General features: G+C 43.9%; 1 protein-coding gene across 1 annotated transcript; it reads left to right on the forward strand.

Annotated features, from left to right (window-relative positions):
* The first annotated feature begins 253 nt into the window (after window positions 1-253).
* CLNS1A (chloride nucleotide-sensitive channel 1A) lies at window positions 254-22,050 on the forward strand. The gene is made up of 7 exons (XM_075919503.1): window positions 254-446; window positions 4,543-4,679; window positions 6,659-6,769; window positions 11,656-11,766; window positions 15,058-15,231; window positions 17,184-17,268; window positions 21,437-22,050. Exons 1-6 carry the CDS (start codon window positions 328-330, stop codon window positions 17,249-17,251), a joined length of 720 nt encoding a protein of 239 aa, XP_075775618.1. The 5' UTR covers window positions 254-327; the 3' UTR covers window positions 17,252-17,268; window positions 21,437-22,050.
* The last annotated feature ends 4,012 nt before the right edge of the window (window positions 22,051-26,062 follow it).

The raw sequence follows: 26,062 nt of genomic DNA on the forward strand, positions 1-26,062 counted from the left end.
CCTTCCCGGCTGCTGCCACCACCCATGGGCGTGGGGCGCAACCCAGCCATGGTGCGCGCTTGCGCACTGCTGGCCCCAAGCGGCTGGGGGACCAGACCAATCAGGCGCCCCTGCAAGAACACAGCAGATCACGTGACGCGCTGTGTAGGGCGGAGTGCAAAGGGGTGGGGCTTCACCTTGGCGGCCTCGTGCGGCGAACGCTCCGCCTCCCCACCATAGAGCGGTGCCTAGAGCGCCCTCCCCCATTCCTCTCCGTCTCCATGGCCACAGTGGAGGTTCCGCTTCCGGCTTCCGGGCTCGGCGCGCGGGCGGAGGGAGACGGTTGCCATGAGTTTCCTGAAGCGGTTCCCGCCGCCGGCCGAGGGCGTCCGGCAGAGGCAGCCCGACACCGAGGCGGTGCTGGGCGGCCGCGGGCTGGGCACCGGGACCTTGTACATCGCCGAGAGGTGGGGCCCGGGCAGCCGCTGGGGGAGGGGCGACGAGCGGCCTGGGGAGGCGCAAGTGCCGAGTAGAGTCCGGCTGCCGTGGGGGGAGCAGGCCCGGCGGGGGGGCGGACCTGGCCCCGGGGGGAGGGGGGAGACCCGGCTGGCGGCCTTGGTGTGATGGGGGTTGCTCTGTCATCAGACTCCTACGAGCGGGCTCAGGGCTCTTGCCTTCCTGGGGGTTCATCCGAGAAGCAGCTGTCTGCAGTAACGTGCGCTGCAGGGCGGGTCTGGTGGGAATCCCGCTGAGCGGGGGGCTTCAGAGACACCGCGAGCATCCCAGAGCGATGCCCCGGGTCAGTGGGATTCCTGCCGTGCCCTCCCTGCAGTTACTGTGGCCTGAGAGCCTCTTGCCTGCCAACCACAGGGTGGAGCATCTCTCCTGGCCTGACTGTCTGCGCTCCCTACCCCCCCCCCCCCCCCCCCCCGTCTCTAGGTTCTCATGGGATACTTACTATCTCTCCGTCAGAACAGGGCTGGCTTCCTGGGCTCCTCCTCTGCATTTCTACGTACTGCTCTTTCTCATTTAATTGATGACTATGTCCAGTGGTGTAGAACTGCCCTGTGGAGAGTTGAATTTAGGTAAACTAGTCATCTGTACTGAAATCCAAGTTATAAACTAGGTAGATATACTGCTTCCACTCTGCCCTGAACAATGTAGTTAGGCCAAAGATATGAACAACCCTGGGAACTACAGTAAGTTTAACTTCTGTGCTAGGAAAGATAATGGAGCAAGTAATTAAGGAAACATTTGGTGATAGGTAACAGCCAACATGGATTTGTAAAGAAGAAATGTCAAACTAAGCTGATAGCTTTCTTTGATAGGATATCAAGCCTTGTGGATAATGGAGAAGCAGTGGATGTGGTATACTTAGACTTTAGTAAAGGCATTTGACATAGTCTCACATGACCATCTTATCAATAAACTAGGGAAATACAACCTAGATGGGACTACTATAAAGTAAGGATGTGAACGACTAGTTGCCTGTCCAATAAACAAATGCTTATCTGATAGTCGACAAGCTAGTCGACTAGTTATTTCCTCCCATTACTGCCTCTATCAGAAAGAGGCAGCAAGTGGGGAGGGAGTTGGAGCGGAAGGGCAGCTTCAAAGCAGCAGGGCTGCATGGAGCGTGGGTCTAGATCCCAGGCTTCACGCAGCACTGCCACTTTGAAATGTTGCAGGGAGCACAGGACCAGCAGGGGACTGCTTGAGTTCCCTGCTGGCCCTGTACTCCCTGCAGTGCTTTCACCTTTTGCCTTGGGGCTGTTGTTACACTTCAAAGGTGGAAGCCTGCTTATCAACTATTCGATTAGCCAATTAATTGAAATTGTACATCCCTGCTATAAGGTGGGGGCATAACTGGCTGAATAACCATTCGTAGTAATTATTAACAGTTCATAATCATGGTGGAAGAGCATAACAAGTGAAGTTCTGCAGGAATTTGTTTTGGGACCAGTTCTGTTCAATATCTTCATTGATGATTGAGATGACAGCATAGAGAGTACAATTATTAGGTTTGCAGATGATATGAAGCTGGGAGGGGTTGCAAATGCTTTGGAGGATAGGGTCAAAATTCAATATGATCTGGACAAACTAGAGAAATGGTCTGAGGTAGGGCTGTCAAGTGATTAAAAATTGAATCACGTTTGCCTCCCCTTTGAAATGCTACGGTAGTTCAACAGCGCTGCATGGAGCCCAGGATCAGCTGGAGTTCCCAGCTGATCCTGGGCTCCATGCAGCGCTGTCCCTTGGAGGTGTCACAGCAGCGTTTCCAAGGGGCAATGCATTAGGAGCCTGGGATCAGCCGGGGACTCCAGTTGATCCCCAGCTCCACTATTGCAAAGCCCCTTTGACGCGCTGGAGCTTCAAAGGGGCTTTGCAACAATTAAGCCGGGGATCAGCTGGGCACTGTAGCTGATCCCAGTTTCTGCTTGTGCTGCCCCTTTGAAACACCAGAGCAGCACTTCAAAGGGACAGTGCAGCATTAACGCGTTAATCCTTTCATGCATTAATTGCGGGCGTTAACGCAGGTCAGTTGACAGCCTTAGTCTGAGGTAAACAGGATGAAGTTTAATAAGTATAAATGCAAAGTACTCCACTTAGGAAGGAACAATCAGTTTCACACATACAGAATGGGAACTGATTGTCTAGGAAGGAGTACTGCTGAAAGGGATTTAAAGGTCATAGTTGACCACAAGTTAAACATGAGTCAACAGTGTGACACTTGCAAAAAAGCCAGCATGATTCTGGGATGCTTTAACATGAGTTTTGTGAGCAAGACATGAGAATTGATTCTTCCACTCTACTTTGCACTGATTAGACCCCAACTGAAGTGTTGTGTCCAGTTGTGGGCACCGCATTTCAAGAAAGATGTGGAGAAATTGTAGACAGTTCAGAGAAGAGTGACAAATATGATGAAAGCTCTAGAAAATATGACCTATGAGGGAAGAGTGAAAGAATTGGGCTTTGTTTAGAAAAGAGAAGACTGAGGGGGGACATGATAGCAGTTTTCAAGTATCTAAAATGGTGTTACAAGGAGGAGGGAGAAGAATTGTTCTCCTTGGCCTCTAAGGATAGGACAAGAAGCAATGGGCTTAAATTGCAGCGACAGAGATTTAGGTTAGACATTAGGGAAAACTTCCTGTCAGGGTGGCTAAGCACTGTAATAAATTGCCCAGAGGGGTTGTGGAATTTCCATCACTGGAGATATTTAAGATGTTGGATGGACATCTATCCAAGATGATGTAGACCAGTGGTGTCCAACAAAGAGAGCCAAAACTGCAGAAGAAAAAATGCGAAGAGCCGTACCAGAATTGTCAAGCAAAACAAACAAACAAAAAAAAGCCCCCCAGAACAGAATTGTTGAGAAAAAACAAAACAAAAATTTTTTTAAGGGAGGCTGCCGCTTTAAGATAGCTGCCATCTTGGGCGCCATTTTTAAAACCCCGCTGCTCTGACCCAGGAAGCTGGGGGGGAGCTGGCACGGGCCATTGGGGAGGGGGTGCAGGAGTGGCTTTCTGAGCCACACTTTTGTGGGGCAAGAGCTGCAGGTTGGCCACAGTTGATGTAGACAGTGCTTGGTCCTGCCGTAAGAGCAGAGGACTGGTCTCGATAATTTCTCGAGGTTCCTTCCAGTTCTAGGATTCTGTGTGCTGTCAGCATGTATAATGCTGTCTGTGTGTGTGTGCCTTTTACTTAGCTTTCAATAGACTTTGGTCTGAGGTTTATATAAATATTTCTCCCAGCTTTTTGTCTAATGTGTTGGGAGGCTTCTACCAGAGCCATTTACTAGCAATGAATAGAATGAGCCAGTATACACATCAGTTACATTATTGGAGTTCTGTATTGTGGAAGAACTAGGCGCTGTTGAATACAATGAAGCTTTGGATCCAAATACAGACCGGGTGCATTTACAGCTGTCAGTACATAGAAATGAGAAAAGAAACAGCTTGCTGATCATAATTAGGAAAGGAATTCCCCACTTTATCAAATCCCGTTTCTTCCTGATGTCCAATAGAAACTCACTGATATAAGTGATATTGATATTATATTTGTTATCATTACCACAACTGGAAGATCTTATTTTATGATCTCATTGTTTTGAAGGATCACAAAGCACGTTACAAATTGAGGTATAAATTATACTCAAGGATCAATTTAGCTACTTCTGGGGGTGCAACATATCAACAACATGTATCGATTCAAAGAGCGAAGGCCAGAAAATGAATTACAAAGTCTTCAAATTGAAACTGCAGCAGGAATTTATCTAATGTACTAATCCAAGATTAAACTTGTCCAGAACACTTGGAGTCACTCCATCTTTTGTGTAAAGTCTTATAGTACATATGACCATAAATTGTCTGAATTTTAAACAAAAGGATCTGTTAGTTAGCATCATGCTTGAGCCTTAGTTCAGTAATAAGTGGAATGGGTGCTGCCCACAGAATCTCTTCCATAAATGTTACTGTTTCTGATTTGTTAAGCTTCATTTGTAGAGTTGAGTCATGTGACTCAGAACTTTGTTGGACTTGCTTAATTTGACTTATTTTTTTTCAGTCGCCTGTCATGGTTAGATAAGTCTGGATTGGGTTTCTCCTTGGACTATCCTGCTATAAGTTTACATGCTATCTCCAGGGACCTAAATGCCTATCCATGGGAACACTTGTATGTCATGGTGAATGCCAAATTTGAAGGTATGGTATGTTAATATAGTTATGAACTTTTCTTCCTCCCTCTTCTAGTTCAGTAAGCAATTGAAATAAAAATAGTTTCCATATTGGGGTAATTTGTCACTTGACCTGTCAATTGTGAACAGCCTGGAACTTGGGATTAAAAAGCACCAGGCTTTGTCCTTTTTATTTCAAACTCTATCCATTATTTTCCTTTTCTCAAAGACTGTGCCTCTCCCATAATCATTGATATTCTAGTCACTTTTACTATTAACTTTTTCTAACCTGTCTCTTGGCCTTTTAAAATGTGCATCGGGAATATTCTTATAAAATTTCACTTTTTAATTATTTCTACCCTTCTGGTCCTATTTTAAAAGAATAAAAAAGTACTTACATGCTCCTTTGATATTTGTATTCATGTCCCTTTCTCTCAACTGCTTCCTCTTACTCTACTCCCTCCTTTTCTGTGTGTTGCAAATGGGTGTTTGCATGTCTGCATTTTGAAACTATGCTGGAAGCCTTCATTAAAGATTCTTGTGAAATTTTTGTAGGTACGTAGGAGGAGCTCATGTTATGAGGTTTATCACTAAATCTTTAAGGCTGTCCCACAAAGGTTTTTAAACTAAATTAGTTTTATGGTCATTCTTGTTTCTTCATGATGTAGAAAGGAGACCTGAAAGGTGTTTTTTTGTTTTTGTTTCAGTTTACTTTTTTTAAAACACTGTTTGAAATATCAGGTTTGATAAGTCTGTCCCTTTGGAAGTGCTTTTGGGGTTTTTGGAGCTCTTATACAGTGAACTTCTGCTGAAAGGGCAGGGAGTTGAATTCTTTAACAAATCTCTTTTCTCCATAATACACATTGTCCACTGCAGTTAAATTAAGTGTTCAAAAAGGCAAACTAAAAGGTAAGTTTTAAATAGGATGACTAAATATTTCTCTTATTTCCCTGTTCTCCAATCACTCACTTCAACTTTCGAACTATTAAGTTATGACATTACAATCTTTTACTAGTAATAAATACTCTATTTAATGGTCTTACAGGTTAGATGAAACACCGATTTCTTCTTATAAAATGTTTTTGGGCTTATTCTTTTATGCTATTTTTATAAATCTTAAGAAAGCAAAGTATCCCAGCTTTGTTAATGTCAGTTTATGGTATATTGTAAAGAGCCTGTTGCTTGTTAATATTAGAAGATGTCATTCGAACCTTGCTCAGATAGTGAGGGAGAAATGGACAATGTATGTATTTTTATTCCAGTTCCATAAGAAGGGCCTACAAAATTCACAGTCCCTTTCATACTCCTAGAATTTTAAAAATTGTAAATTTCATGACTTCAACTGTTTAAATCTGAAATTTCATGGTGTTGTAAGTGTAGGGTTCCAGACCCAAGTTGTGGGTAGAGGGGTTTTAAGATTATTGTAGGGGAGGTTGTGGTACTGCTACTCTACGAAGTGGTGGTGGCAATGACTTCTGAGCTGGGCAGGTGACTGCTGCTTGCCAGGACTGCAGCTCTGAGGGCAGAGCCGCTGCCAGCAGCAGCATAGAAATAATGATGACATGGTATGGTATTGCTGCTCTGTAAAGGCTTATAATTGGAAATTATGCATCTAGAGACAAAATTATGTTTTGAATACAGTTTTTTTTTTTTTTTTTTAATTTTTAATTGTAGCTAGGACAGTTCTGATCTTATATGTGGTCTTAGTCATTTAATTGGGCCTACCTATACTACAAATAAAACTAAGGCAAAGGATCCCAATTACAGTGCTATTTCAGGTTATTATGGTGATTGATGTACACATTCCTAAGGCAGTTCAGACAAGGGCCTTAGCTATGCTTTGCCTGTGTTCTTTATGTGACTTAGAACCTGGGTATGGTACTACTATCATTTTGGGACCAGGTTCCTGGCTTATAGGTAATATGTATGTGCATTAAAGGAACAAATGGTCCTGAATTTGGAGAAATGCAAACATTTAGATTTCTTTTAAACACTTGAATTCCTTAGAGGAAGAGCCGAAAGAAGCTCCCATGGCTGAAGAGGAAGAAGGGGAAGACAGCGATGATGATATAGAACCAATTGCAGAATTCAGATTTGTACCCAGCGACAAATCAGCCTGTAAGTAAAGAAATAAGGTGATGGTATAGCTCTTTTTGGTAAGAGGCTCAAAGCTCTATATGAACAATTAAGATTCTTGCATATAGGGGAGTTGAGGCACAGAGAGGTCAAATGATGCAACTCCCACTGCTGTTGGGTAACTACTAGACTTCTGCCTTCCTAGAAATATTGTTAATTAGTACCAATTTGTCAGTCTTAGTATTTCAGTTACGGTTGGGGTGTTTTGGGCAGCAAGTTTTTAATTAAAATTCAAGTACAGTTGCAGTATGTAGCTGATACAATATGGGTAGTCTTAAAAATGTTATCTGCTGAATAATATTTCTGAGAATAACCAGGCTACATGTCTGCAACTCCTTATTCATCTACAATAGGGGTGAGGAAAATAATGCCTGGGGGCCAGATGTGGCCCCTGGGTTGCTTAGATCTGGCCCCGAGGATGAGGGGCTCCCCCAGCATTGGGGAGCCACACTAGCACTCCAGTCTCCCTGCAGTTCCCGGTCTCGGACTGATTTTTATGTGGGTCATCGGCCCCATACCTTAAAAAGGTCCCCACCCCAATCTACAGTGCTGTTCACTTATGTAGTAAATGTGTGCATAAACTTCCGTTAGTTTAATCTGTTATGACAGTCTCTCCATATCTCTAACTTTCATTGCCCCCATTTCTGAACTTTTTCTAGTTCCTCTCTCTTTTGAGATTTGGTGATCGGACCAGAACACGGTATTCTAGATGTGCCCTTGATCTATGGTGTAATTTCAGTATTTTTCTCATTTCTTATGTGTCTCAACACTGTTTGTTTTTTGACTGCTGCTAATAGGGATTAAAAGTTTCGTAGGGGTGAACCCTAGGCTTTCATTTTTGGTATTTACAGTGAGTCTAAACCCAGCAATGGATGAGTTCAGGAATGGTATACTGTATGCCTATTCTCTTATTTGTGTTATGTGTCTCTGGTATTCTCTTTCATTGTCAGTCTTGACTAAAGAGAATTTTGTGTTGAATGCAAATTTTTTTCTCCTCCATCTAATTTAAAATTATTCAAAAATATATGAACCTCACAATTCTGGCAAGTGTTCTTGAGGCATCCCGCCTTGAGGCATCCTACTGTTAACTTTTTACCATGCTGAAAATTCTTTTTTTCTTTTCTCCGATCTTCTCTCCCATCCTGAAACCTTGTGAGTGCTGTCATGGTGCATTTCAGTGGAAGAGTTCTGTTACTCTGTCCTTTCAGCACTCACAAATGCTGCCCTGTATATGATGAAGACCCCTCTCAGTCTGTAGATTTGTATTTATTAGGAATGTTAACAGCTAACCATCTAACCGATAAGCGATTGCTTATCGAGATTTAGGAGTCATTGTGAATAGTTCTCTGAAGACGTCCATGCAGTGTGCAGTGGCAGTCAAAAAAGCAAACAGGATGTTGGGAATAATTAAAAAAAGGGATAGAAAATAAGACGGAGAATATTTTATTGCCCTTATATAAATCTGGAATACTGCGTACTGATGTGGTCTCCTCATCTCAAAGAAGATATACTGGCATTAGAAGAGGTTCAGAGAAGGGCAACTAAAATGATTAGGGGTTTGAAACAGGTCCCATATGAGGAGAGATTAAAGAGCCTGGGACTAAGAGGGGATATGATAGAGGTATATAAAATCATGAGTGGTGTGGAGAAAGTGAATAAGGAAAAGTTATTTACTTGTTCCCATAATATAAGAACTAGTAGGGGCCACCAAATGAAATTAATGGGCAGCAGGTTTAAAACAAATAAAAGGAAGTTCTTCACACAGCGCATAGTCAATCTGTGGAACTCCTTGCCTGAGGAGGCTGTGAAGGCTAGGACTATAACAGGGTTTAAAAGAGAACTAGATAAATTCACGGAGGTTAAGTCCATAAATGGCTATTAGCCTGGATGGGTAAGGAATAGTGTCCCCAGCCTCTGTTTGTCAGAGGGTGGAGATGGATGGCAAGAGAGGGATTGCTTGATCATTGCTTGTTCGATTCACTCCCTCTGGGGCACCTGGCATTGGCCACTGTTGGCAGACAGAGTACTGGGCTGGATGGACCTTTGGTCTGACCCAGTATGGCTGTTCTTTTGTTAACGGTCCCAGTTAACTGCAACACACCTCCACACCCACGTGCTCTGCTTTTTAAACTCAGACCAGCAGACGGGCTCACTCCCAGCTTGCTGAAGAACACACCAGGGAGCCACCTGCCACTCTGCGCTGCTGCCTCTGATGCAGAGGCAGGGTGGCATGTGGGAGCTGGTTTAAAAACCGACTTCTGGCTGCTGCCCCTGTTGGTGGGGGGCCTCAGCTCCCCATGTACAGAAGCTGCTCCAGCATCCCACAGAACAGCCTCTGTTGGCAGGGAGCTTGGGCCCCTGTGGACAGGGGCTGCTGCTGTGGGGCATCTTCTGTCTGTGAAGACTGAGAGGGGACATGATAGCGGTTTTCAAGTATCTAAAGGGTGTTACAAGGAGGGAGATTAATTGTTCCCCTTAACCTCTAAGGATAGGACAAGAAGCAATGGGCTTAAGTTGTAGCAAGGGAGGTTTAGGTTGGACATTAGGAAAAACTTCCTGCCTGTCAGGGTGGTTAAACACTGGAATAAATTGCCTAGGGAGATTGTGGAATCTCCATCACTGGATATATTGAAGAGCAGGTTGGATAGACGCCTATCAGGGATGATCTAGATCAGTGGTGGCCATCCCATGGCTCGCGAGCCGCATAAATTGTGGCTCCTGACGGAACCCGGAACCGCTCAGGTTAGCTGCTCTCACAGCTGGCTGCTCTGAGCCGCATGTGTGCTCATGGCCCACACTGTTCAGCTCACGTCCCCCAGTGCACAGTGTCATATCCTGCACGTGCTAGCAGCTGGCCGCTGAGCACAGGTAGCGGCTCTGGGAGTGGCAAGGGCACCGAGTGCAGCGGCAGTGGTGAGGGCTCCGGGTGCAGCGGGCGTGGGTCCGGGACTTGGGCGTAAGGTTGGGGTGGGGGAGAACCTGGCTTTGGAGAAGAGGAGGGCAGGGGGATCGGGCGGCAGGGGGAGGGAAGTGCGCCTGGCATTCCAGATGCACGTGGTGGTAGCGGCAATGGTTCTGGCTCCAGGACCTGGGCATAAGGTTTGGGGGAAGGGAATTGGATTAGAGTGGGGAGGGCAGGTGTCTGTCTCTGGGGGAGGGGAGAGGGATTGGGTTAGAGTGGGGATGGGCATTGTCTGGCTCTAGGGGAGGGGAATTGGATTAGAGCTGGGAGGGGGTGCCTGGCTCTGAGGGAGAAGAGGGGATGGGGATTGGGTTGTGAGGGGGGAGTAGGAATCCTAGTACTGCATGCCAGCTCAACTTCTCAGGAAGCACGCAGTTGACATGGGGAGCAGACGAAGAGCACGCGCTTCCTGAGAAGTTGGAGTTGGCATGCAGTCCTGGGTCTCCTACTCACTCTCACTCACTCACTCTGTGCAGGCAGGCAGCAGGGGGAAGGAAGTCCCTGGCTGAGCGACAAACCCAGTGTTTCAGGGAGCGTGACAGCTGTTTATGGAAGGGGAGGGGAAGAGCAGCCCGTGTGTTTCCTTAGACCCGGGATCCCCAGGTACCAGCCAAGCTGTCCCTGTCTCCTCCCCTCCCCCACCAACACTCTGCCCCAGCACTCTGTCCTCTGCCCTCACCAGCACAGTTGGGTCCACATGAGTGAGGCTTGGGGTTTTTTTGGAGGGGTTGTTTTTTTTATCTCACTTTTGTGGCCCCAACTGACTTTTCTGTGGGTCAGTGACCCCTGACTCAAAACAGGTTCCCCGCCCCTCTCATAAATAAAGACAATGCTGAAACATGTTGCGTTTGACATAATATTTTATTTAAAAATGAAGCCTGGCCAACAAGCCCCCAATTGGGACCAAGCTCCCATCTGGCTGTAGCATCATAACACTCCTGCACCTTCCCAGACCCCAAACCTGAGCCTATCACACACTGGAAACCCCTGTCCTGAGCCTCTCTCATCCCCAAACTCCTGCACCCCGACATTCCCAGTCTTCTGCCACAACACTCCTGCACCATTCACACACTGCAAATCTGTGTCCTGAGCCCCTCATACACCCAGCCCAAGCTCCTGTACCCTCACAGCCACAAGCCTTCTCAGCACTCCAATACTGTCCAGCCTGGAGCCCCCTCCCTGGGACGGCGTACGAGCACCTATTATCCCACGGTGCGGCGCTGCCTGTTTTTTTTTTTTTTTAATGTGCTCAACTGTCCCCACCCCTACTCCCTCCCACCCCGTACATGGCTCTTTGCATTCTGTCCACCGCTGTTTTGGCTGTTCATCTCTTAACGGGTTGGCCATCCCGATCTAAATGGTGCTTGGTCCTGCCCTGAGGGCAGGGGACTGGACTTGATCTCTTGAGGTCCCTTTCAGTTCTACTGTTCTATGGATTGTCATAGCAGCATCTGTCTGCAGGGAGCTTGAGCTGTATCAGAAGCAGCAGCTCAGGGTGGCACGTGGGAGCTGGTCTGCGTGGGGAGCCGATTTTTAAACCGACTCTGGTTTAAAAACCAGAGACAGCAGTGCAAGGTGTCGGGGGGTTCCCTGGGAACGGGACCAGGAACACCGCTACGAATTGTTGCGACTACACGATTACTAAAATAAGAGAGCTAACATCATTAGTATGTATTATTCATATTTTTTCAGGGGCAAGTATTTAGTGTTTGGCTAAAACAAGTATATTTGCCACATCCTAGCTAATGTAGATCGGCTCTGATTGATTTTGGGGAAGTTCTGTAATCTGTGTTATGCCGGAGGTCAGACTACATGATGGTCCCTTCTGGCCTTGGAATCGATGAATCTGTCTATAGAGCTGTTTTGTCTGTTTGCCAGTGAGAGAATGTGTGACTTGGTTTTGCAGTGGAAGCTATGTTTTCAGCAATGTGTGAATGCCAAGCCCTACATCCAGATCCTGAAGATGAAGATTCAGACAATGATTATGAAGGGGAGGAGTATGACGTGGAGGCCCATGGTTAGTAATTTGCTACCATTTAAATATTTACAAACTTTGGTGTACCAGCAGCCTCTCTTAGAAAGCCCTTTTATTGTAAATGTGTATTTTTAAAAATAGAAAGTTCCTTGGCTGTTACTGGTATCCTCTAAATTTAAAAAAATAGAATAGTCTCTTATATTGTACGTTAGTAGTGTAGAAGCTTAGAAATGATTAGAAAATTACTAATTAGCCTGCAAAGTGTTAGCTGGAGTTCAGCAAAAAGCCTTGTTTGTATTTACAAAATCATCAAGGTATTAACTGACCACAACTTTCCCCCTTCCAAGACAACAAGCTAATGTGATTTTTTTTTTTTAACATCTCTACAGCTTGGTCACTTTGTTTAATACAGCATAGGGGATTGTTAGCTTACACACCCTCTTACACACTAGCCTTCTTTACCGTAACCCTGTAGAGACTTTTTCTGATTCAGATTCTTCCTGCTTCCAGAGGTATGATCTGCAGCTTTCTTAGCTAGAGGATGATGCAATGAAAGCTTGTTCTACCTGGCAATAACTGCTATATGATTCCAGTTATGCTCTTAAAGTGTCTATGTAAAAGGCCCTGATTCAACAATGTGCTTGAGCAAATGCTTTATTGTAAGCATATCCTTGACAAGTGTCTGTCCAACCCATTCTTAAAAACCTTTAATGATGGTGTTCCCTTGGAAGCCTATTCCAGAGCTTACCTACTTGTATTGTTAGAAGGTTTTTCCTGATGTCTAACCTAAATCTGGCTTGCTGCAGATTAAGCCCATTACTTGTTCTATCTGCAGTGAACACAGAACAATTAATCACCATCCCATTTATATTACCGCCTTTCATATATTTGAAAACTGTTATGAAGTCACCCCTCAGTCTTCTTTTCTCAAGAATAAATGTGCCTAGTTCTTTTTTTTTTTTTTTTTTTTTTTAAATCTTCTCTCATAGGTTGGGTTTTCAAAACCCTTTTTAGTGCTCTCCTCTGGACTTTCTCCTCTTTGTCCTTGTTTCCTAAAGCATGGTTCCCGAGTAGAGGAGGGCATTTATCTTCTGTGTCTTACATACAGCACTCCTGATAATACATTTCAAAATATTAGCCTTTTTCACAACTGCATCATATTGATAACTCCTTCTCAGTTTGTGATCCACTGTAATCCCCAGATGCTTTTCAGTAGTACTGTCACCTAGCCAGTTGTTAATTTTTAGTTGTGCATTTGATTTTTTTCCATCTTATGTGAAGTACTGCACTTTTATCGAATTTCATCTTATTGAATTCAGATCATTTCTCTGATTTATTTTTTCAAGGTTGTTCTGAATTTTAATTCTGTCCTTCCAAGTGCTTGCAGCCCTTCCCACTTAGTCATCCTGATTCTATAGGAATAACCCTCACTCCATTCTCCAAGACACTAATAAAAATATTAATAGTACCAGACCCAAGACTGACCCATTTGGGAACACTCTAAATACATCTTCACAGTTTGACAGCAAACCACTGATAACTATTTTTTTGAGTGTGATCTTTTAACCAGCTGTGCACCCACTTTATAGCAATTTTATCTAGATTATATTTCCATCTTTTGCTTCCCCCATATTCTAGACCAGTAAATGCTGTCAAAGATGGAAATTGGATTAGTTTGGCATGATTTGTCTCACCTGTCCCATCTTCTTCCCTTTCACTCAGGTAATCCTTACCCCTTCCCTCTAAGCCCCCAACCTCGTCTCTCTTCTACTACCCTCAGAAAGGCAAGCCCCTGCAAAACCTGGCTTTTGTCCTGGGACCTGAAAGGGCAGGGTCAAACCCTTCTCATCCTTATTCCTTCCATTTCTCCACCCCATAAAGTGCTGGTCCCCTGCTATCAGCCATTTGTATATCTATTTTTGTTTTGCAAAAATACATTTCCCCCAAAATTAAAAAAAAATTAGTGATTTTTAGCAATATGCCATCCATCCTTTTCTAGTTTCTGCTTAATGCTCTATGAAATTTCATTAACATAGTGAATACTAGTGGGAAGGGGGATATTTAAGAGTAGGTTAGATAAATGTCTATCAGGGATGGTCTAGACAGTACTGAGTCCTGCCATGAGGGGAGGGGACTGAACTCGATGACCTCTCGAGGTCCCTTCCAGTCCTAGTATTCTCTGATTCTATGAGCATCTCATTCAGCATGAGAGTTTTGCCATACTACAGTAGATCAGTGTTTCTCAGTGGTCCCTGAAACTACCTTGAGAAACCTGTTAACTAGCCGTTCTAGTGTGTTTACTTTCTGGCACCTTGGTTGAAATGGTTAAACAAAGCCAATAGGAGCTACAAGACTGTGGCTGCGGAACCAGTAAGTAAGCACACCAGAGCGGCCAGTTAACAGGTTTCTCAAAGTGGTTTCACTGACTGCTTAGAGAAACATTGCAGTAGAGTAGCAAAATCTGTCAGTTTTAATTTGATTTTCTCCAGTTTGCCAGGTTACGTTTGTCTGAGATCTTGGTGCAATGATCTTCTGCACCTTTGTTTGATCACTCTCTATAAGCAAAAACCAGTTAAATCTGTTGACTTAAAAAAAAAAAAAAAGCTGTTATTCGGGGACGAGTGTGTATAGGGATTCCCTTGGTCAGATGTCCCCAGATTCAATCTATTAACCTGTGCTGTCATGATGCACAGCAAACTTCAAGGAAATTTGAATAACTGCTTTAAATTTAGAGCATTTAAAAAACTCAGGCCTTAAGCAGAAATCTAGTTTGAACCTTAACAGGGCTATCAGCTATAGGGATGTTAAAATGCATGTATTTTTGTAAACGTGTTTACATGGGGGGAGGGGGGAAGCTCGCGTTTGCAGGGAACCAGCTTTTAATCCAGGTCCCCTCCGAACACCAGCTCTGTCTGCCCTCTCTCCTTTCCCTCTGATAAAGAGGTGGTAGGGGCTGCATGTAACCATGTACACAGGTACGTGTTCATAGACCTAGTCAGCTGCTATAATGTGGTGCAGGAGCATTGAGGAGAAATTTATTGATTGAAGCACTTTGAGATCTGCAAAGGAAAGTGCAAAATGCTGTTCATTAGTGGGTTCTTTTAAAAGCATTTTAGACCATGTATGTGTGTGTTTCTAAATTGTCTACTGTCATCAAGAGATCCTGCAGTGTAGTCATTGCTAGTTAATCTTTTCAGTTTGACTTACAATTGGTTTTAAATAGCTCATCTGGTTAACAATAAATAAGTATACATATGGAAGTGGTTTGGTATCTTGTAGGTACTTTATGTGCTTATAACTTCATATCTGCTCAATAAAAAATTGTCTTTGCAGAACAAGGACAAGGTGATATCCCTTCCTTCTACACATATGAAGAAGGGTTGTCACACTTAACTGCAGAAGGTCAAGCCACTTTGGAGAGATTAGAGGGCATGTTAGCTCAGTCTGTGAGCAGCCAGTACCACATGGCTGGAGTGCGAACAGAAGAATCAGCAAGAGAATTTGAAGGTGAGACATGCGCCTTTCCACCAAACTACATGTAGTAAAGTTTTTTGGTCCTTGCTGCATGGAACTTGCTTGTGAGAAATATTATCATAATACACGTCTGTGTGTGTTGGGGGAAAAGAAGCCGTTTTCGCGGCATAAATGGTGAGTAACAACATTATTTGAAACATTAAGAAAAATTATTTTCGTGTCTAAGTATTTCCATTATCTTTTTGTGGGTTGGTCACTGTTAAAGCTTTGTGAATGCAATCTTAGCAACCTGGAGGCAAATATTAAAATAAATTGGGGAAAGCTGTGGGCTATTAAAATGCTGCCATTTAATCTTAAAAGGATAGTACCTCTTTGCTTGTCTCTGGATCAAAAGTGTGTAGAATGTATGTGTCTGAATATAGGCTTGCACCAGTTTAGGTAAGAGTCTGAGAGTTTCTAAATACTTTTTAAAAACTATGTATCTAAGATCTTCTTTTTAAAAGTTCTGTTAAATTTTGTTCTTAGCCCATCCTTTTTCTTGCTAGGCAAAGTAATATGGAAAATTAGGTATGTGATGTGTTGCAGTAATTGACAGAGCTGAGTGTCTCTCTTTAAGCTTGAACTCTGAAATTTTTAAAACTTTTTATAGGTTAACTGTATGTGTTCCGTAAGTTTTTGTTTAGATTACATTTGAATAAAAATGATTTTGTGACCTCATTTGTTCTTGTGAAATTTCCTTCATTTCTAAGTTCAGTCTGGATTTTGAACCCAAAGTTTTGGATGTTGGAAATAAAGTGGATAGTGTATGGTACAGCTTGGACCTACTCTTAGTGGGCTTAGTAGCCTTCCTTGATCTTATTGGCTATTAGCTGTTCTTGATGGGTGGGTTGGCTTGAATGATTGATCCTTGGCTGCTGATCTTCTGAATTTTTCTGAGATTTCTTGATACTCTGCAGTTAAAGGGAGTAATCCTGACTTTGCTCAACAACAGGGGTAGGCAGTAAGTTTTCTATTATATTAATGGAGGGGATATGGGGTTTCGAATGGAAGTTGGGTACAGGAGGGAGTTCTGGGTAGGGAAATGAGGTGCAGGAGGGGTGTGTGTGAGGACTGGGGGTACAGGAGGAGATGGGGGGGGGGTCGTGATCTGGGGCAAGGGTGCAGGTAGGAGTACAGAAGGTTTGGGTTGTGACCTGGCCAGACAGTAGGCGTGTAGGAGGGAGTGGAGTACCATGTGCAGGCTCTGGCCAGGAGGCATTTACCATCCTCCAGCCTGGGGCAGCCTAGTAGGACTTTCAGGCAGGCTCCCTGCCTACTGCACCTCTTGCATCACTCAGTGGCCGGTTGCTGGAGTCCACGTGTGCATCTGCAATGCACGCCGCTTGAGTGTGGGATTTCCATGTGCTGCATGCATCTGCAGGTATGGCCCAGGCACTGTGCAGAGATCCCCACTCTCAAGGGATGTGCTATACAGACACATGTTGGTGTCTGGTAATTTGCACAAGGGTTGCAGGGTATTGGTGGCCCAGAATATTGAGGCAGTTGGGATCTGACAGGACAGAAGTTCTCAGAACAGATGCTAGATTGGCTTTATTTGACACTAACCGACTTCATATACACCTGCAATGTTATGTTTTCTAATCATGTGTTCATCTCAATGACAGGGGTCTTGTGTTCAAATCTGTGAACCAAATATGGGATCTTGCCTTTTAAAAAAATTCTTAGAGTAAGAAACTGCAGTTTAATAATCTTGCATCTCTTTAATGTGCAATGAAGTGATGCTGAATTGTCCTACGTTTTAAATAGGAGTATAGCTAAGAGTAGGTGAACCAGCTTTGTGGAGTTTTCAACTTTGTTTCTGTCAGCATAGCATTTGTATCTGCTGCATCACTACTCTCTGGCCAGCAGAGGGCCCTGACTTTTATGTCACAGCATTTTCAGCTTGTGAGTGCTGCAGTATATCATTGTCTTGGATTTGTTTTCAGATGGGATGGAAGTGGACACAGCACCAGTGGTTGCAGGGCAGTTTGAAGATGCAGAAGTGGATCACTGAGGAGGATGTGTGCTACTGTAAGCTTAAGACTTCAGTTTTTTCTACCTTCTATGTGAAGCTCTTCAGTTTGATGAATTGGGAATTGTCCATGTGTCCCTGTTTTAAATTACTTTGGCAACCAATGAGAGTTCTGTGAATAAATACGGGATTTTGTTTTACAGTAAACGAAAAAATATAGCAGCTTTGAAAAAAATTGTTAATCATAACTGTAGAAAGGAGTTAAACTGTAAAATGAGCAGCCAGATCAGGTTTAATTGCCATCTTATTCAGACATTGACCTTACACACTTCAAGGAAAGGTAGATTAGTCTGAGGGTAGATGTAGAGCCTTGGGTCACATGAATTGTCTGATCACACAAAGTCTCTTGGAAGCAACACGAATACTGGGCCCAAGGCTGTGAAGTTATATAGTAGGGATGTAAAATCCCCTTTAATTGGCTAACTGGTTAAACATTTTGTTTAACTGGTTAACCAGTTAGAGGGGATAAGCGGGGGTGGGGGCACTCCAGCCCAGCTGGAGCTGCCCCTTTCTGGTGTGAGCTCCCCCAGTTAACCTTAACCAGTAAACTAGTTAAACCTTCATATCCCTAGTATCCACTGTTTCCCTCCTAAGCATGCAAGATTTGCAGTGTTTTCTAGGGGGCAGAACTCTTCACTGTGGCAAGTCTTAATATAAGTGGGAAGAGGAATTCTTCCTATTGTTTTTCAAGCTATCTTGGTGGGGGTGGTGTTGAAAGCTTTCAGCTTTGGAACAGCTCTAGAAATAAGTTTTTCCTGTTTCCCCTCTTTTGTAATGTCTGTCTTCCTGATGTTAGTGGCATAACAAGGTGTGATAGTATTTCCCAGCCACAGTGGGGGAGAGAGTTTAATTTGGGAGCAATAATTGACTTCTGACACACACAGACTTTACATTGGGCTTGTACAGCTACATAAAAGTTGCCTGCCTGCCAGCTTCAGCAGCAACTATTGAGGTGGCCAGCAACAGGCACAGCTTACATGTGCTGGCAGCAGTAAATTGATTTTAGCATCTCTGGCCTGCTCATTGCAGAAGTAAGAGCACAAAACCCTGCCTTAAAAAGCCCACCACTAGGCAGCTGCACTTCAAGCAGTGTGTCACCTTCTCTGAGGAGTGGTGGGGGAGGGGAAGGGAACAACAAAACTAATAGGCTATGTCTACATTGGCATGATTTTGCGCAAGAACTCTTTTGCGGAAGAGTTCTTGTGCAAAAACTCTTCCAGAAGAGAGCGTCTACACTGGCATGTGCCTTTGCGCAGGAGATGTGCTTTTGTGCAAGAGCATCCGTGCCGCTGTAGACACACTCTTGCGCAAGAAAGCTCTAATGGCCATTTTAACCATAGAGCTTTATTGCGCAAGAAATTCATGTTACCTGTCTACACTGGCCTCTTGCGCAAGAACAGTTGCACAAGAGGGCTTATTCCTGAGCGGGAGCATCATAGTTCTTGCGCAAGAAGCACTGATTTCATACATTAGAACGTCAGTGTTCTTGCGCAAGAACTCGTGGCCAGTGTAGACAGACAGCAAGTTTTGGCGCAAAAGCAACTGCTTTTGTGCAACATCGCACCAATGTAGACACAGCCATAGAAAGTTAGTGCAAAAAAAAAAAAAACAGAAAAAGTGTCTGGAAAGGAAAAGTGAAAATGAATCAAAAATAATTGTTAGGAAACAGGTGAGCAGCTGCCCCAAGAGAGGTTGCACAAGTAGCAGGCTGGGAATCACGATGGAATACTGGTGTGAGTCTTTATATATATGGCTTTTCTTCTCCTCCTCTGCCACTGCTTATTCTTCCTGTGTCTTTATATAACTGAATCTACATTTCCTACTATCTGGGAGCTTTTGAATGACACCCTGGTCACATACTGATCCTGAGAGGATTGGCCCTGAAGTAAGCTTTCATTTTGCTTTTTCTCCTTTTGCTATAAGGACTCAGCCTCCCTTATTCTTTGCCACTTAGAGGTATTTAACAGGGTGCTGGCACCATCCTGAAGCATTGAGTGGCTCAATGAGGAGCTATTACAGGTACCATGAAGATTTGTTGTTCTATCTCCAGATTCCTGGCTCTGTATCAGGGATGCCCATGACATCTAAACCTTGAAGAGGTTTGCTCGTATTACCGTAGAGCTGTGTTTTCCCTCCAGTAGCTATCAGTCTATCTGCCACATCAAAGCGAGTTTCTTTGTGGTAGTAATATTGCGATGTTTCACTTTTTGTGAAACATTACCACTAAATGGTCACATTGTAAGCTTAGCTGGGTCAGGCTGGGTTAGAAATAAAATTGGAAGCACCTAAGGATGCCTAGGAAGTTATATTTTAGGGCTTATGGGGTTTTGGGGAGATGGTAAAATTCTGTGCAGATTTCCAAGAATCTGAGGGGAGGAGAGGGAAGAGTCAGGGCCTTTTCTTCATATACTCCCATAGTGTAATTTGAAACAGTAGCACATAAAAGTGCCCATGGGGAACTTTTAGTTTACATGGACTAAATAGTATGCAATACATATACCTGGTTAGGGATGTAAGCAACTAGTTGACTATCTGATAACCGCAAGCTTATCGAATAGTTGAGTAGTCACTTCCCTCCCCTTGTGGCCTTTATCAGAGAGGCAGAAAGGGGGGCAGGAACTGGTGCTGAGGGGAGCCCCGCCATGAAAAGGGGCTGCTGGACTCAGTGCGAGCTGTGACCTAGGAGTCCTGGTTTGTGCTGCTCCAGGACACTGAGCTTCTGCATTTTAAATGTGGTAAGATCCCGGTGGCTCTTATTACATTTGAGATGCAGCGCAGGTGGCTCCCAGAGCTGGCATAAGACGGGACTGCTCAGTCCCAGATTGAGCTGGTTCCTGAAGCTACCCCCGCTGAGGGTCTGCAGAGTGGTCTTATCGACTAATTGTATAGCCAATACAATTTGAATTGACTGTATTTAGCTAGGTAACCACAATGTAACATCCTTACACCTGTCTCCCATTACTGCTCTGTGAAGACAAGCCCTGAGGTATAAGCCAGGAACTTTATAAATAAACTGCACTGGAAAAGATGAAGTCAACACAGACTAGGTAACCTAGTCTTATGTTTGGATAAACACTGATTTAATTTTTTGTATCTGTGTTTTTATTGGTGTTTGTCAGTTAAAAACCTAAAATCAGAAGCTTTGTGTATTGGCAACACTTTTTCTGGCAAAGCATCCTGATATGTTATAACATCTTCAGTTGGCAGTACGCTTTCTGAGCCTATAGTGTACATACCCCAGTATGTTGTTATAGAACACTGTTAATTGGTTAGGAAGCAAAGATTAGCATATCTTAAACCATGTTGCTGTGCAGTTCTTGTTCAGTGGTGGATAAAGTCTTCTGTGTATTTAGTGCTAAGTATTATGTCACTTCATAAAGCATTTGAGAGCCGTTGGTATGAAAAGCCCTGTAATGAGTGGGCCACCAGGTTGGTTTGCTGATTTTAACTCCGTTCCAAAAAAAATAATTCCCAAGTAATCACAGAATCCATGTGAAGAACAATTGGCTCTTTATTGTGTCTGCTAATCACCATGCTAGCAAATTTATGGCATGTGGGTTACTGTAATAAAGAGGAAGTTTGAGATTTTCATAGTACGCTATGGAGCAAATAATTTTAGATTTGATTCTTTTTAGTTTGCTTAACATTGCAAGCAGACTGAGCAAATAATCTGCAGGAACATCACGTCCCAGTGATCCTTTGGAAAGCAATGAACCACCATGCCTCTAAAATGGCACTCTCATGTGAAACTAATGTTGCATGTCATTGTTCATTACACAGATGAGATGTGACAGTTGCCTGGCAAAGCTCTTGAAGACTTGTTGATGATGAAAGTGTGAAATTTGTACTTGGTCTTGTCAAGAGCAGTTTTTATTTATTCAACTTACAAAAGTTTACTTTTTGTTCAAACATGTTTGTATATATTAAACTGGTAGCTGTTGGGCACTCTTTCCCTATCCATACGCACATTTAGTACTGTCCTTTTAGGGCCTGACTTTCAGACCAACTGAGCACTCAAAAGTCCCACTGAAGTCGGTGAGAGCTGCAGGAGCCCAGCCCTTCTGAAAATCAGGCCCAAGATGTGTTGAGTGAATAGTTATCCCATGCTGTTGCTAGCAGCTATTATTCTTTAATGACAATCTAAATCCTGTGTTTTGTATCTTTCAGATTCCTCTTGTGGCCCTTGCAGAATAAACTGTAAAACTGAAGGCATTGCAGTAACTATTGGGAATTAATCTCCTTATTAATAACTTCTCTATTAATGACCTAAGCATGGACATTTATGTCTGTAAATGCTTGTATAGATGTGCTTAAAACAGAGTTTGATATTTCTGTGACCACTATGGGGATTTTATTTAAAAGATAAAAACAACAGCACCTCTTGTCTAATGCTTGAATAGGGCTAATCATGGCTCATTTCTAGAAAGCCTTTGTAGGAATTCTAGGAATTAAGAAACAAAATTGTAATTAGAAGAGAATTCTAGGTTGTCCTAGAATTTGTCCATATTTTTGTATTTGTCTATCCATTAAATCAGCCATGTATGATAGAAACATGAATTTGGTAAAGAAAAATAGTCAGCTGAGGATGCAGAACAAAACTAATTTTTAGGCACCCAAGTAACTGGTTTTATCTGTTCATGTCTTTTGTCTGTCATATTTTTACTGACAGAGTTTGGGTAGGGAAGAGGCTAGAGTGATGTCCCACAGATGAGGCTTGTTTTGTCTTTGTAATAAACATTAACAAAATTGTTTAATAAACTTAAGACTTTTGTATCTCACAATCCAGGCTTCTCTTGCAGCTGTCAGTCATTTTCTTTGGAAGATTAATTCAGTTGCTCAGGGCTCTGCTTGGACAGCTCACTTTTGGGAGGGGATAAGAGGGGCGTTACTTAAGTGCATCCCTTAAAAGGGGATGTTTTCCTTGAAATGTTTCCCATTTTAAGTCTTGTCTGCATACAGGATTTTTGCGCTATTGTAACACTGGTACAAATCTCTAGTATAGATGAACTGTTCTAAAATGTTGTAGAGCTACCTTCGCTGTGACTTACCCTGGGTTTTTAGGAGATTCTGACTGCTAAGAAAAATGCAGAAATCTGCTGAAGCTGCCTTTCATCCATTCCACCATGTCCTCTGATTTGTTGGGAGACAGTTCTGCTGGGTATACTCTGGTCTTCATATTCTACTCTACAAGGAATTCTGCATCATTGTACATATGCAGAATTAATGATACTTTCAGATTTATTTGCTTCCCTGCAGCAAAATGACTTCTGCTCAAAAAGCAAAGATAAACCACAAGAATGGCCATGCACCCCTCCCTAGTAGTGTAGGCAAGTAGCTTCAGGCTCCTGGAACAGCTGATAAAGAAATAAATCACCACTGGAGGGGCTCTGGGCATCACATTTATGAGACTTGCTTGCTGTTGAGGCATGCTTGGCATGAGAAGGCAGGGCTTTGGAATGTTAGAAAGTCTAAATTTTTGGACTGTATACATTTCCTATCAAAATGTGCTTCGTCAGCTGTTGCTACTGACATTCTGGAGATGGTCAATAACCAATAGAAACTCTTGAGTTCAGCGTTTTCGTTTGCTCTAGTTGTCTGTGATATAGCACTGAGTGTGTAGCTGCATATAGTTTTTGATAACTGGAAATAAATTGTCAAGACTACCTATATTATTATTAGCAGGGCTCGCTGAACCGCGGCGAGCCCCGCTCACCAGCTGTGCTGTCCAGCGATCTGCGCATGCGCAGATCGCCCGAACCTGGCTCTTCCGGGTTGCAATCTACTCGCCACGGTATGTAAATTTGTTATGCCTATTGCATAGATGGAGAAGTTGAGGCACCAATTGAATTGCCTTTGTCTCAGTGAGTCAGTGACACAGTTGCAGATAGTAATAGAGATGTAGCCGTGTTAGTCTGGTCTTGCTGAAACAAAAGACAGGACTATGCAGCACTTCAAAGACTAACAAGATGGTTTATAAAGCTCATCACCTAATAAACCATCTTGTTAGTTTTTAAAGTGCTGCACAGTCCTGTCTCAACAGTTGCAGGTGGAAATTAGGAGTCCTGATTCTGTGGCTGTTGCCTTTGGACAGCAGGAAGAAGTCAATGGCCATGATCATGTCTCAAAAAATGAGGTTTACAAGATTTTTTCGAAAAAGGGTTTCATTTTCGAAAGATCCCTGTTTAAATTGCCATTTTTCTATCAAAAAGCCCCATGCTGAAAAAACTGTGGCTGCCATTATGCAAATGAAACACACAGGAAATATAAATCCCAGCTTCATTTGCAATTTTGAAGTATCTAATTTACATCCCTTTTTCGAGAAAAGGGATGTAGTCTAGACTTTTCGAGAAAAGGGATGCACCCTCAGATGCATCCTCATTTTTGCAAATACAGATTAACACAGCTACCCCCTGATACTTGTCATTAAAGACAATGGAACTGTGCCCCTGCTGCTGAGAACTTAGTTTTCATCTACAATTTGGCATCATGTAGAGACTGTTACCCTTTCAGTTACACAAACTGGATAGGAGCAGTGCTGCTCAACAGCTATCTAATGATAATTGCAGAGAAAGGAGTGTTAGAATAAGAAACAGGGCTAATATTCATCAATTTCTAAATATTCAAGAGCAGAGAATTATCAACTGTGCTGGAGGGGTTTAAGCTGGAGACTTGTTGGGCCTGTCTTGAAGTAGTTCACTTGCGTATATTGGCCAAACGGGACACTGCCTGGTGCCTCAAAAGCTATGAATGAGACACATCCAGCCCATTTAATTAGTCCCATTAACATGGGTCTTACAGTTTAAAAAGTGCGAGGGAGTAAGAAAAAGTGGAAGGGTAGCAGTATGACCTATATTGGAACTACCTCTTTCATTTACAACCTATCCTGGAAAACAATCCCTCGCTCTCTCAGACTTTGGGAAACAGGCCAGTCCTTGTCTATAGACCGCCCTTTAACCTGATATAAGTCCTTTCAAGTAGCCACACCATACCTCAGATACGTTCACCCGGGAACCTACCCCTGGCAAACAAATCCTGTTGCCAACTCTGTCCACGTATCTCTATGAGCAATACCATCACAGGACCTAACCACATAAGCCACAACATCAGAGGCTCATATCACTGCACATCATCTAATGTGATATGTGCCAGCAATGACCCTCTGCCATGTATTTTGGCCAAACTAGACAGTCTGTGACAAAGGATTAATGGACACAAATCAGACATCAGAAATAACACACACAAACCCGTAGGGCATGGGGCAAGTTTTAAAAGGGGGACACTTCATAAATTTCTGAAGTGGCCCTGGGTCACCCTAGAAGGGGCAGGGCCAGGAGACTTCTCATGCTCATCTCCTTCCTCTCTGCCCCCTCCCCCTCCCCTGGAATTTGATTGGCTTAGGGGTGGGGGAGCGTGTGACATTCTCCCCTCACATAGAATCTGCAGCTGTTTTAAAGGCTTAGGGGTGAGGGGAGCAAGCAAAGTCACTCCCTGCCCCCGCTCTGCCAGAGGTACGACAGCTAGAGAGAGCCGCTGGCAGTCTTAAAACAGCTGGCATTTCCCTCTGATGCCACAGGCCTGGGGGCGGAGGAGCGCATGAGGTCTCTCGCCCCCGTCTTCACAGGTGGGTGTCAGAGAGAAATGCTGACTTTTAAAACAGCTGGTGTTTCTCTGTAGCCACCATGTGCCCTTGTTTGGGGGAAGAGGGGTAGAGAAAGTATTTTGTGCACTCCCCTATCCCCAGATCTCAATTGGGCAGGGGAGTGGCAGGGTGGCTGAGAGCCAGATCTAGTGGCTTGGCGGGACAGATCTGTCCTGTGGAGGCCCCTTTGCCCATCCCCGCTGATATGCATGGGGAGCTAGCCCTCCTCTCCCCCGCCTTCTCCCCCTTGCAGCCTGGGGCCACCAATTGGTTAGGGCCGGCCCTGCAGACACCCCCACAGATGGGCTGCTGCCACCCTGCGCTGCTGCCTCTGTATCAGAAGGGAGGAAGCCAGTCCGCGAGGTGAGCTGTTTTTTAAATTGGCTCACCTCGCAGACCAGCTCCCGCCTGCTACCTCGCACTGCTGCCTTCAGTAGAGAAGCAGCAGTGCTGAGTGACAGGGGCTCCCCTGTAGTGAGGCCAACTGCACTGGCTGCTGGCCTGCCCCTGGGGCCTATCAAATAGGGGTGTAACTGCTAAAATTTCATGCAGTTACACGACTATTCAATTACACAACAAACTAACACCCCTAAATTTTACAGTTACCCTGGGCCTGAATAAAGACATTAACTGATTAGTACTTTACAAAGCCAATTTCCCCTGCCTCTGACATCTGAATTTTTGTATCAAAAGTAGGGATGTTGATTAATGAATTACATGCTTCTTGAATACTCGACAAAAAAAACCTGTTGATTACCCAATTAATTGATAAGGGTTAGCACTGATACCACTCAATCCTGGTTGTGCCAGGTCCTGGCAACTACCTGCACTATGGCTCTGCATTCCAGGCACTAAGAGCTGGCATAGGGGTTGAAGGACGTAACTGGTGCAAGCCTGGACTGAGCCAGCCTGTCGGCCAGCCTGCTAAGGGACTTACTTACAGAGCAGTTGTGTGTTTCTGTGTAGTTGATAATGTCAATCAATAAGCACCTACTTATTGGTTGTTTAGTCAAGCATTTCCCAATGGCCGAGTTGTGAACCAGTGCTAGGCCCTGAACTGCTGGCTGCCGGAGCTGAAGCTGTCTGTTCGCAGTGGCTCTGGGGACTGGGGCTTTTGGCAGACGGGTAACATTTTATGTGCATTTTTGCTATGT

The sequence above is a fragment of the Pelodiscus sinensis genome, chromosome 1, assembly GCF_049634645.1.
Source record: "Pelodiscus sinensis isolate JC-2024 chromosome 1, ASM4963464v1, whole genome shotgun sequence".
Classification (NCBI taxonomy): domain Eukaryota; kingdom Metazoa; phylum Chordata; order Testudines; family Trionychidae; genus Pelodiscus; species Pelodiscus sinensis.

Excerpts from the sequence above, each read along its gene's own strand:
- CLNS1A (XM_075919503.1), top strand. The coding sequence starts at position 328 with ATGAGTTTCCTGAAGCGGTTCCCGCCGCCGGCCGAGGGCGTCCGGCAG. Across the intron at positions 447-4,542 it reads ACCTTGTACATCGCCGAGAG|TCGCCTGTCATGGTTAGATA; the intron begins GTGGGGCCCGGG and ends ATTTTTTTTCAG. Across the intron at positions 15,232-17,183 it reads ATCAGCAAGAGAATTTGAAG|ATGGGATGGAAGTGGACACA; the intron begins GTGAGACATGCG and ends ATTTGTTTTCAG.